At 35.6% G+C, this 13273-nt stretch overlaps 1 protein-coding gene and 1 long non-coding RNA gene across 2 annotated transcripts; one reads left to right on the forward strand and one right to left on the reverse strand.

The window, feature by feature from the left end:
- Window positions 1-4510: 4510 nt before the first annotated feature.
- Window positions 4511-5781, forward strand: LOC121767575. Its single transcript, XR_006043139.1, has 4 exons — window positions 4511-4597; window positions 5027-5098; window positions 5401-5507; window positions 5772-5781. It is a non-coding gene; the product is annotated as an uncharacterized LOC121767575 (long non-coding RNA).
- A 3556-nt stretch (window positions 5782-9337) lies between these two features.
- LOC121767574 (endo-1,4-beta-xylanase 5-like) lies at window positions 9338-11165 on the reverse strand. The gene is made up of 3 exons (XM_042163876.1): window positions 11011-11165; window positions 10818-10916; window positions 9338-10506 (listed from the first exon to the last, which is right to left on the reverse strand). The coding sequence occupies exons 1-3, from the start codon at window positions 11065-11067 to the stop codon at window positions 9367-9369; spliced, it is 1296 nt and encodes a 431-aa protein (XP_042019810.1). The 5' UTR covers window positions 11068-11165; the 3' UTR covers window positions 9338-9366.
- Window positions 11166-13273: the final 2108 nt, after the last annotated feature.

The raw sequence follows: 13273 nt of genomic DNA on the forward strand, positions 1-13273 counted from the left end.
GGATGTTGTGGAAGATGGATTTTCAGAACCACCACAACAACAAACTGATACAGAAGCATGGAGTCAAAATCAACAAAATGACTTTAAGAAAAATGTGAAGAAAGATGCAAGTGCATTGAGATTCATTCAACAAGGGCTAAGCAAATCTATATATCCAAGAATCCATGGTGTCAAACGATCCAAAGAGGCCTGGTATATATTGAAGGAAGGATTTCACGGCAATGACAAAGTAACTTCTATCAAACTACAATCTCTTTGGAGAGAGTTTGATAATTTATCAAAGAAAGATGGCGAAACCATGCAAATCTATCTTACTCGAGTTGCAGAGATCGTGAATCAAATTAGAAGTCTTGGAGAAATAATTGAAGAAAAGAAAATTGTTCAGAAAGTCCTTCGAAGTCTTCCACCAAAATATGATTACATTGTTGCCGCTATCGAAGAGTCTAAGGATTTATCAACATATACTCTACATGATCTCACATGCTCTCTTCAAGTGCATGAAGAAAGAATTGGAAGGTTTTCAAATCAGCCTCTAGAGCAAGCATTTGGGTCGATGAATTTCTCGAACCAAAAACAACGACAAAGCAGAGGAAATTCTTTCAAAGGACACATATCAAAGCATATATCTCAAAATAAGGGTGGATCATTCCAAGGAAGAGGAGGAGATCAATCTAGGTATTCTAGTCTTTATTGCAAAATTTGCAAAAAGACTAATCATAACACAAATGAGTGTTATTTTAAGTGCAAAAAATGCAGAAATCCAAATCATTCTAACAGAGATTACTACCATCAAAAGAAAGAAGGGAAGACAAATGAAGTACATTTTTCAAAAGATGAAGGTGAACAACTCTTCTCTTGTATGATTTCCCAACATCAATCACAAGAGAAATGGTACATGGACAGCGGATGTAGCAGTCACATGACAGGGAATAGAAAAATCTTTGTCGAACTCGATCAAGATTTCACCTCGAAAGTAAGGCTTGGTGATGGGAAAATCCATCGTTGCGAAGGAAAGGGAACCATTATTGTTCACACCAAAGGAGGTAACAAAAAATTTATAAGCGATGTGCTTTATGTTCCAAATTTAACAAGCAACCTTCTAAGTGTCGGACAACTTACACAAAGAGGTTATTCCGTCGTGTTTGAAGATGGAGAATGCAACATATTTGATAAGAAAACCAGTTCCTCTATTATTACCGTGCCAATGAGTTCAAACAGGGTGTTTCCCTTAATCATGCCATTAGAAGAAAAGGTGGCTCTTGCTGGAGAAAGCGTTGATCAATCTCAAATATGGCATTTGAGATATAGACATCTCAATTGGAACGGATTGCAACTTCTAAAGAAAAATAATATGGTGATTGGCCTTCTCGAGATTGAATCAAAAACTCAAGTATGTGAAGGATGTATCTATGGGAAAATGCATCGATTCCCATTCCCGAAAACTTCATGGAGAGCTAAGCAACCCTTGGAACTCATTCATGCAGACATTTGGGGTCCTTCAAGAACACTTTCTCTCGGAGGAAAAAGGTACTTTATTTTATTTGTTGATGATTTCACAAGGATGATGTGGATCCATTTTCTAAATGAAAAATCCGAGGCATTCTCTGCATTCCTCAAGTTCAAAATCCTTGTAGCAAAGCAAGTCAATCATCAAATAAAGACACTCCGAACTGATCGTGGAGGTGAGTTTATATTCACACCATTCATGGATTATTGCAAGAATAATGGTATTCACAGGCAGCTCACTATTCGGAGGAGTCCCCAACAAAATGGAGTGGCCGAGCGAAAGAATCGCACAATCGTCGAAATGGCCAGAAGCATGATGATTGAAAAAAAACTACCAAAGATTTTTTGGGCTGAAGCTATTCATACAGCTATCTACATTCTGAACTTATGTCCTACAAAAGTTGTTTTGAACCAAACACCATTTGAAGCTTGGCACAAGAAAAAGCCTGTTGTCGATCACTTGAAGATTTTTGGGAGCATTGCATACTCTCATATCTCTACTCCAAATAGAGATAAATTTGATGAGAAAAGTGAGAAACTGATTTTTGTCGGTTACAGTGACGAGTCAAAAGGCTATCGTCTCTACCATCCAATCATTCAAAAGCTCGTGGTTGCAAGAGATGCTATCTTTGATGAAACAACATTATGGAATTGGGAAGGGAAATCAGCCGAGCATCTATCTCAAAATGATTTTTATGAATCATCAAATGTAGAAGATGAAACAGAGCATGGCGTTCCTCCACCTCAAAGTCCAAATCCTACTGTACAAATTCCTCCTGATCATATTGCAGATTCAAGTTCAGAATCTCCAATAAGAAAGACTCGTTCATTACGAGAAATATATGAGGTATCGGAATTTGCTCTCTATACTAGTGAGCCTGAAAATTTTGAAGTTGCTAATTGCGAAGATATTTGGAGAAAAGCTATGGAGGAAGAAATTGCCATGATAGAAAAGAACAACACTTGGGAGTTGGTCGATAGACCAAGGCATAAAGATGTCATTGGATTGAAATGGATATATAAAACAAAATATCAAGAAGATGGAAGCATTCAAAAGCATAAAGCTAGACTAGTTGCGAAGGGATACTCGCAACAACCGGGAATTGACTTCACAGAAACTTTTGCACCAGTTGTGAGAATGGAAACTATTCGTGTTGTACTTGCACTTGCAGCACAACTCAAGCTTCATGTATTTCAACTCGATGTCAAGTCGGCTTTTCTAAACGGAGAACTAGAGGAAGAGGTGTTTGTTGAACAACCTCAAGGTTTTTGTGTTGAAGGAGAAGAAACAAAGGTGTACAGGTTGAAGAAAGCTCTATATGGGCATAAATAAGCTCCAAGAGCTTGGAATAGCAAAATTGATGGATACTTTCTCAAAGAGCATTTTCATCGAAGTCCCAATGAGCCTTCTTTATATGTGAAGAAAGAAAATCATGATATCATAATTGTTTGCATCTATGTAGATGATCTTATCTATATGGGTACTAACATGCAGATGATAGCAGATTTCAAGAAAAGAATGATGAAGGAATTTGAAATGACGGATTTGGGAATCATGAAGTATTTTCTTGGAATCCAAGTGAAGCAATCTGGAGGAGAAATAGTCATATCACAAGAAAAGTACATTGAAGATCTCTTGAAGAAATTTCATATGGAGAACTGTAATCCAGTTTTCTCACCGATGGCAACGAATGATAAATTGAAGAAAGATGATGGGTCTGAAAAAGTTGATGCACAACTCTTTAGAAGTCTTGTTGGTTCGCTTATCTACCTCACCAACACGAGGCCGGATATTGTCCAAGCTGTGGGTATGCTCTCAAGATTTTTAAATGAATCAACTAAACTTCATTTTGCAGCAGCCAAAAGGATAATGAGATATTTGCAAGGAACAAAGAGGATGGGCATCAAATATGTGAAAGAAATTGATTTGAAACTGATTGGCTATACAGACAGTGACTGGGGAGGTTCTTTGGATGACCGAAAGAGCACTTCGGGCTACTTATTTTCTCTTGGAACTAATATAGTTTCATGGAGCTCAAAGAAGCAAAAGACAGTGGCATTATCATCTGCCGAAGCGGAGTACATAGCCGCTTCAGATGCTACTTGTGAAGGTATTTGGTTGAGACGGTTACTAGAAGATTTGCAGCAAGGTCAGAAAGAAGCTACAACAATCTACTGTGACAATATGTCAGCAATAGCAATGACAAAAAATCCTGTGTTCCATTCAAGATCAAAGCATATTGAGTTGCGTCATCATTTCATCCGAGATATGGTGAATAAAGAAGAAATCAGTTTGGAATTTGTTGGAACAAAAGAGCAGCTTGCAGATTTCCTCACTAAAGCAGTTCCAGTGGAGAAATTTGAGAAGTCTCGTGATATGCTCAAGATTGCAAATTAAGAGGAGGTGTTGAAAAAGTAATTTGCAGTTATGAATCTTGATGAAGAGTCATATACCTTCATGAAGAGTCATGTACATTCATGAAGGGTCATATATGTATCTATAAATATCATTGTAATCTCTACCATTTTAAAAAAAAATGAAAAAAGATCATATTCACTATTTAGTGAAATATATCCATATCATATTTACTCTCCAAATATAAAAGTGCCGTAGCACTATTATTGATTCCCATATCCAACAGAAGGCTCATTCGGATGTCAACAGTGAGAAGAAACGTAGTTACTCTAATAACAGCAGAAATCCACCACCTTCAAGGTTGCTTTTCTGTCCTGACAAATTTGAATTCTCATTTGATGTCTGTAATTATGTCTTTGCCTAGTTCATTAATGTGTTTTTTCATAAATAGTATCAGCGATTAGTTTAGCAATATGAGATGCAAGTAGCACGATGGATATTGACATATATTCCCTAATCTTGCATAAACCAGCATTCATATTCTTCAGCTAAGACCTTAATTTGCATTTCAGCAAGTTGTTATATATGAAAGTTCGATAATTTTACCCATATGTCTGTTCCTGTTTTACAGGAACGCATCTTCCGTTTCCTCAACACATGAGTTGCTGTCATATAAAGGTTCACCTGGCGAATGGCATTCAGATTTACTGGGCTGCTGTTCAGAACCTCTTCTTTGTAGTTACTCCTCTTCCGCTTGTGGTAGTCGCATGTGTTTTGCTTTTGCTCATTGCCAAATCCGTACGGAATCATGAATTTAGTGCATTGCAATTGAAATATGATTAAGTAATTGGATGAGTGAAGGTCTGGAATTTTTAGGAAACTATGCATTTATCACATTTTTTCAAAATTATCATAATTTGAGAAATGCGATGGGGTGATTCTTATTTTCTTAGTACCTCTCCTGAAAACCACTTTGTAAATTTGTAGTGTGTTGTTACTTGGTATATTTTGAGGTGTATCTCAGTTGACGAGACGTTTGGTGCTCTTTCATATGCTATTTGTTTTGCTTAAATATTGCCTTTTCGTATCTTCGCTGAAAAAAAATCCGCTAGAGGTTCATTCTTATTCTCATATGTATGCTAAGTTAGCTTTCGGAATCTGCAGGCATGAAAACCTTATTTTTTCCTTGTGGCACACTGTCGAGAATTGCTTCAGTGGCAGCTAATAGACACATATGTAAGTTGCTTGTATCGATCTGTTATACACTTTTAGTATTCTAAACTGTAGCAAATATATTAAATATCTAGTAGTTTTATGTTTATAACAAAATAAGAAGAATAAGTATTCGATAAATAAAACCTGAGCACTGTTCCGAAATACACGAGTAAAGCTTGAACTTAACACTATGCGACTCAGCTTCACTCGATTACACATCTAACTAATTGAGCTGACCAATCATCTTAAACTCACCAATAACTGCTTACATGAATTGTTAGTTTCAGTTCCCGCCTTTGCGTAATAATGCTTTTGATCTGCAGCTGCTGCAGAGACATGCAACGACCTGTTGGCGTATTCTTTAATATTGTCATGCTGCTGCTACACTTGTTGCATCAGAAGGAAACTCCGCAAAATACTCAACATCAAGGTAAATTCTCTCTTGCCTAGCATCGCGATTTTTTTTTACCGTGCCTGAAGAATTCAACACTTAGGTCCGATTATAAAGTAGGGAGAAGATTCCCGAACATTAAGACTTTGAGCTGCAGGAGGAGTTTTATATACTTTTTTAAATTTTTTGCCGGTAGTTTGTGTGAAATTGGCTTATCGACATGTTGAACTGAAAATTCGTAAAATCTAGCCCCCACCAATGACTTTTTTCGCCTATGTTCACAAAAGTACATGCATTCTGCAGGGAGGCTTAGCTGATGTGCTGCGGCTGCGCCGTCGTCCAAGAATGGCGAGAAGTTGAGGCTTGCGTAGTTAAAGGTAGCAATTCATTGATCAAAATTTTTGGAGACGCATAGTCATCTCTAGGATTAGATCAACCTCATCATTGATCAAAACTTCCAGATGTCAAGACTACGGAAACAAACCCACCGGCTATACAATACATAGAATACTAGACGAGGAAAATGGAAGCGTCGTGTGGTTGTATGAAGGTTAAAACTTGTATGAATCAGAACCTCATAGTATGATAGAAGTGGAATTTGCAGCCATATATGAGTAGAAATTTGGATTTTTTTTTCTAGATGTTCTTGTTTTCACCATTCTGTATAGTTATAATTTACAGCCATAATTCTTTCAGGTCATGGAAATTATAGCAGCTACAGTTTGATGTTAATTAGGACAAATTTTTTTCATCAAGAGTTTACTATATGGTTTTGCTATTATACCACATTGTTTTATGTTTGTCGTTTGTTTTATTATGTGTGTTGTTTTAGTTGGAAACATGGAATATAGCATTCCAAGATTGATTCTCCATAAATTTGTAATCATACAAAGAGAATTTTTGAAAAAGCCCAGATTATGATAATCGGTAAAATACCCTTTCACGTGTGAACGTGAAATTTTAGAGCATCAACAACGACATCCCTTAACCAGCTCGGACTTGTGCGGCCAAGGCGGGATGGTTAAGGGATGCCATTGCGGGTCTCTCGTCCCGTGGGGCTTCTCGGTGTAGTGGGTTGACACGGCCTGTTCCTTAGCTTATTTTATTAAAAATAAATCAGAAAAAATTCATAATTAATAAAAAATTTCCAATTCCCAAATATTACCATTCTATTACCGTTTGTTTTCCATTTTATTTTTATCATTAAATTCATCCCAAAATCATCTATAAATTCATCACATAATTAAAAAAACTATTTCTTACTCATTTTTCTCTCTAAAAATTAAATTATGTAATTTTTAATGTAAATATTAAGTATTTAATTATGTGGTTTTTATTTTTTTTAGTAAATTTGTAATATAATATTTGATTTTTGATAAAGTTTTATTAATGAAATGTTGTTTGTATTTTTAAATTGAAGAAATAAAATAGTGGGATTCATGAATAGTGAAGGAAAATGATAATTAAAGAATGAATGGGGTGTTGGATGATGTCTCTTGAATAAGGGATACAATAAAAAGTAATATGAGATTCTAGTGAAATGAATAGATGGTTAAGAGAATGCTCTTGATGGTTTATGTCATCATCATAGATTAAAACTCCTTTAGACATTCTTATTAAGAGCAAATATAAATAATTTACATAAAATGCTATGTTGACAACTACACAAGATTAAAGGACGCAAATGTGCATTTGGTTTGAGAGATAACTAATGAAAACACTACTAGACCAAAATCATTGTTGTTTTTACCAATAATTTATCCAAAAAAGTGAACTACATAATTTGCGTCCCTAAAAAAAATATCATGGAAAATCTTTCGACTTTGGCCATGTTTGATTGCCAGGATTATGTTTTGAAAAGTAATCTGATTCCTTATATTTTAAATTCTTGTGTTTATTTCAATTTTTAATCAAACTGTGAAAGTAATCAGAATCACGAGAACAAGGAAAATTAGTACAACTTTCCAAATCTTAGCTTTTCTTATGTATTATTTTTCCTAGTATTAGTATTCTTACATATTTAATGCAATATAATAATAATTATTATTAAATACAATGTTTTAAAAATAATTTATAATTATAAATCATATACTTAATTTCATTATAATAAATAACTATAATTAAATTGATCATATATATTATAATATTTATATATAATTGTTATTATCATAATAATAATTAATAATTTATTAAATAAATAAAATATAATTATACAATAATAATAATAATAAATAATACTTATTATTTTATAAATTAATAATTAATCAATAAAATTGTAGTGCAATTTTAAATTATAAATTTATTTAATTATAATATCCGTAAATATTATAATTATGATAATAATAATTATATTTATTATTATAATTATTTATGATTATGATACTCCATGTAACTATAATGATAATAATATAATAATAAATATAATAATATAATTATTATCATTTGTAATTAATAATTTATTAAAAATTATATTATTATTTTTTATAAATATAAAATATTATAAAAAATAATAAGTAGTACTATATTTTAGGTTTGGTGTTTAAATCAAATATAAAATATAAAATCTTGATATTTACCGAACACTAGAAAGTAAAGTTATTAGGAATCATATTCCTGAGATTCATTTTCTTAGAAATCAATTTCCTTGTCAACTTTACTTTCCCGTCAACCAACACCTGGCCTTTAAGTTTTACTCATTTAAGGTACATCTGCACTTTATAAAAACTTTTTCTTTTTAATATCCACTATTTTTGTGCAATCATGTGATGCCACGTGTCTTCTCTCTCTTCAAACTCCCCATTCCATCCTCGCATGCCTAAGCTCCTTTCGTTGCTTTAGAGCCTCGGCTTGATCACTATTAAAACGAAAAGCGGAAGTAGATATTCCACTAAATGAAATATACTTGAGCAAGAAGAGCAGGAGCAGCTCCCGACTCGTCCACTCTTTGCTGCTCTTTTCACAGCTACTGCTCTCCTTTAGAGCGTCCACAATAGGGCGGATATCCCGGCAGACAAGCACTAGGACATCCCATAAACATCTCCTGCTACGTCACTAGGACATCCCACTACACTGTCACATCGCTAGGACATCTCACTGCACAATAGTGGACAAGTACTAGGACATCCCAATAAACAAATTCACAAATACAGAATTAAAATTTCGACACGAATACGGAGAAAATGCAACCATTTTATTTTTTTTAAAAACATACATATTTAAATTTAAAAAAATACATAGTTTACAAAAAAACCATCCCAAACCAAAAAACAATTCAAACAAAGTTCATGTTATGCCTTGAATCTGTATAGTTTGCCGATGTCCGACGATATGATATATTTTTGTTTTAGGCCTTCATTTTCGACGATCATGTTGTGCATGATAATACATGCGTTAGTCGGTCGCTCGTCCGTGGTGCAAATGAAACAAAGTGCAACGAGCCATATATATAGAGTTTTGAAAAAAAATACTCTCGTCCGTCGAGCACCCACAATAGCGGACGAGCGAACGGACTAGAGGACGGACGACCACATTATCCGACGGACGACCTCTCGTTCGTCTGGCTCGTCCGTCGCACGCTCGCCGATTGCAATAGTGGACGAGCGCGACGGACGAGCGGCTCGCCGGTTGCTCGTCCATTATTGTGGATGCTCTTATATGCATGTCCTACATTTTTACTTTTCTCTTCCTTTTTTTAGGATGTGTTTTATAGCCTTTATATATTAATTTTGACATTCTTCGGTATAAGTCATCTCAATTTCCAACTTTATCATTTACAAATAGAAATTCAAAATCAAGAAAACTAAATAAGCATCATGCATGGAATCGTAAAGGCCAGTTTCAACCCTAAAACTTATAAAATTTATTGCATCTTATAGCAAAAGTAGTAGTAGTAGTATATTCAATATCCCGAGATATCAAGCTTGAACTGCATCGTCGCTAGTTCCTCGTTTGGGCGACTTTCAAATGTCCGGAAATCCGAAAACCCATCTCCGGTAATGTTAACTTCGTATTCGCCGTGGAACAGTTTAGCTTCAAAAAATCCACCAGAATCCGCAGTCCCGACGGAATCCGCAACGCGCCTTAAAGTGTATCTAAATTTGTCCACAACATTACCCGTGGCCAGGTTTCTGAAATTGTTGTCAGTCAAACACATCCTATAGCATCCCTGCGGGCCCCACGCGGACCATAACAGAATCCCCTGCACACTACTGCGGGAGTGAATCTCCCGCAGCAGCTGCTCCAAGTAAGTTGCCTGATTGGGCCCGGGTTGGACGTCCAATTCCGTAACCCAGATGGGCAACCTAGCGGAAGAAAGGGCATCGATGGCGGATCGAAGGTAGGGCAGGTTCAGATTGGAGGACGGGAAATGGCCCTCCAATCCGATCCCCAAAGGACCTTTATACCCCTGCGCTCTCAGCTGTGAGATCTTCCGCAAGTAATTGGCAGGAGAGGAGGCCGCGTCGCGGCTATCCTCGATGGTGTTGTAGTCGTTGAGAAACGGTGTTGCCATCGGGTCGATTTTGTTCGCGATCTGGTAGAATCTTCTGGAAGCGTCGGGGCCGAGCCTGCTCTCAAACAAGCGGAAGTGCAGGTTCTCGTTGACGACGTCCCAGTGGATGAACTTCCCGCGGTATCTGCCCATCACCGATTTGATCCTGCGGTCCACGGCCGTCCGCAGGTCACCGGGCGCGAGCCCGCCTGCCCACCACGGCTGGTACTGCGGGTCCTCCCAAAACACATTGTGGCCGCGGATCGCGACGCCGCGGGATCTCGTGAGGCTCACCATGGCATCCGCGGTGGAGTAGTCCTCCGCGCCGCGGGATCTCTCGTTGGAGTACCATTTTAGCTCGTTTTCAAACACGGTGTACCGGAATCTGGAGAAGAACCAGTTTTGGTACGGCGTGTTTTGGAGGATGTTTGCATTGATCGCGCAGCCGAAGGGGAAGGCGGATCGCTGCTGTCTTATGGAGAAGGTCGCGTTGGCCAGAGGCTGGCCGTGTTGGTCCACTGCCTGCAGTCGTACCCTTGTCTTACGCGCCTAGGTAAATTGACGGAAAAATCACCAAGTTTATCAAAAGTTTCACAGTTTTCAAAATTGATGACGCATGTATGATGTGACAAATAGAAAGTAAGTAGTAGAATTATGCAGACAAAACATTCAGCTACTTAAACTACTGTCCTATTTGGTCTTTGACTTTTGCATATATATGTACCATGTGAATAAATTCATACACGTTTCGTCAATAAAAAATGTCAAAGTTAAAATACCATCGGCCATTTGTAAAAAAATTTTAAGTTGCAGGATTGATTCTGTCGATTAATATTAATTGATTGAAAAATATGTTGCACCTTTTGGATGCTTTGGTCTTGATGAGATTTCCACTCATCTTTTGAAAATGGTTGCAATGAGATGCTATCTGCCCAAATATCAACTGCTGTATTGTAGCTCTAAAAAAAATTTAAAAAGAGATGGATTAGGAGAATTGTAATCATCATGATTTCATTTTTTGACAAAAATAAAAATAAAATAGTGTGACAAAACCTGAAAATGGAGATCTGCAGGGCCAGAAACATTGACAATAAAACCACCCTTAAGCATAGACCAGCAACCACTTTGTGCAATAACCCAACCAACAATTTCATAGCTTGTTTTTGTCTTTATAACTGCTGCTATCTCAGCCTCCCCATGGCTTACCTGAAACCAACCTGCATAAATATATTCACTATAAATACTCCTAAATCCACAATAAATATATTTATTGTAGCAACAATGTGTATACTGTATATATACCTGAAAAAGTGTAGAGTTTCTCCTTATCTATATCAAACACTTGAGAAAAACTATGATAAGACAAGTTTCTAGTGGAAGCAACAATGAATTTATTCCCATCACTAGACTCTTTATGCTCTATCTTTGATTCTCCAAAACTCGACCATCCCGTCAATCCTTTGTTAAATTCTGGATTCACCACTGCTCCTCCGTTATACTGAGGGTTTAGAGGTCTAGCCAAACACTAAACCAAAAATTCAAAATAAAATAAAATAAAATAAAATTAATGAGAATTGCTATTAGTTAAATTTTGTCACATTCTAAAAATTTAGAATCAGGACTTGCCTCAGCTGTGTATGTGTAATCATAAGGCACTGCATGAGCTTCATGTCCTGTTTTAGAGCAGAGGTGTCAGTTTATTACTAAATTTTGTTTATTTTTGTAATACTACAAAGAACGAAATAAGTTAGTACCGAAGAATATGATTATGGTAAAAATGGTGAAGAAAATAGATTTGCATAAGAGCTTTGGTGACAACATTGTTTTTAATAATATCTTTGTCTCCACATTTTCTGTTTAAATAGAGTTATTAGGAGGTATAGAAATAAACTAGAGACATTTATTCGCAATTTGACCAAAAGTGAGTAAACAATTAATTTGAATTGACTAAATAATGCAGTTAATCACGTTTGGGAGATATATAGATACTTTTTAAAATATACTATATAGAGTAAGTATAATTATTAGAGCTGTAATTGAGAGTAAGGCGTTGCTCAAATTGGCAAGGAGGAGATCTCGGATTCTTGATTTTAAATGTATATATAGAATAGTTCTTGAAATTGTGGTAACTGTAATTAAATATGATTGTACAATATTTTCTTGAATGGGTAAATAAATATGACATAATTACGGGAAAAATGGATCGAATCCTCATTCCCATAATTACAAATGGTAAGTACTAAAAAATGATAAATCATTAAATGGAAAAGTTAATAATTAACTGCTCTTTTGGTTTATTCTTAAATTATAAATTAATAAACTTGTATTTTAATTTCTAATAGTATGATGCAACGAAATTATAGAAAAAACTGATTTTTAGTTCGTGAAAGATTAATCTGAGGATTAAACACAACTTATTAGCATAATGTTTTTTCTTCAAAAACAGGTCGGAGTGTAGAGTTGTGTATATAGACATTCGTTTTGAGTTATAATTGAAAAAATAATGATGTAATCAAATTTTTTTAAAGAATCTATTTGTTCCTTGAAAAAATAATGATGTAATCAAATTTTTTTACAGAATGTATTTGTTCCTCAAAAAAAGTACTCCCTCCTTCCGCTATTAAGAGTCTCATTTCTTAGCGGCACGAGTTTTTAAGAAATATTCCAAAAAATGGGTGGAAATTTTTTTATGGAATATGAGTCTCACTTGTATATAGTTATTAATTTTAAATGAAATGTGAGTAGAATGAGTTAGTGGAATGTGCAACTCAACTACCATTTATAGTAAAAATGAATCGGAACTCCTATTCACGGACGGACTAAAATGCAAAAATGGATTTCCTATTCGCGGACAGAGGGAGTATCAACTTTCTTCATAGTTTGAATCTTAAGCAGTTGTTCATAAAAAAGTACCCTCCGTCCATCAAATGTTATCCATATTTGCCATTCGATCCGTCCACAAAATATTGTCCACTTTGTTTTTTTCATTTTTCGTAAATGAATCGTACTTTCCACTAACTCAAGACACTCACATTTTATTACTATAAAACTAATACTCCTCCGTCCGTCATTAGGAGTCCCATTGACTTTTCTGCACTCGTTTTATAAAAATGATAAGGGCATTAGCAACGACACCTATCTTCGGAGCCCATCTCAGGGTCTATTTCCATTTTTTCCTGTCACGCCAGCAGACCCATCTCAAAGCCTATCACCCTGCAATGAGAGTCCATCCCAGAGTCTATCTCAGAGCCCATCTCATTTCCACGTCATCACTATTTTATTTTATTTTTAATATCAATGTCTAAATAATTTAATT

Source organism: Salvia splendens, chromosome 15 (genome assembly GCF_004379255.2).
Source record: "Salvia splendens isolate huo1 chromosome 15, SspV2, whole genome shotgun sequence".
Classification (NCBI taxonomy): domain Eukaryota; kingdom Viridiplantae; phylum Streptophyta; class Magnoliopsida; order Lamiales; family Lamiaceae; genus Salvia; species Salvia splendens.

Excerpts from the sequence above, each read along its gene's own strand:
- LOC121767574 (XM_042163876.1), bottom strand. The coding sequence starts at position 11,067 with ATGCTTAAGGGTGGTTTTATTGTCAATGTTTCTGGCCCTGCAGATCTC. Across the intron at positions 10,917-11,010 it reads CTGCAGATCTCCATTTTCAG|AGCTACAATACAGCAGTTGA; the intron begins GTTTTGTCACAC and ends AATTTTTTTTAG. Across the intron at positions 10,507-10,817 it reads AAGACCAAAGCATCCAAAAG|GCGCGTAAGACAAGGGTACG; the intron begins GTGCAACATATT and ends CAATTTACCTAG.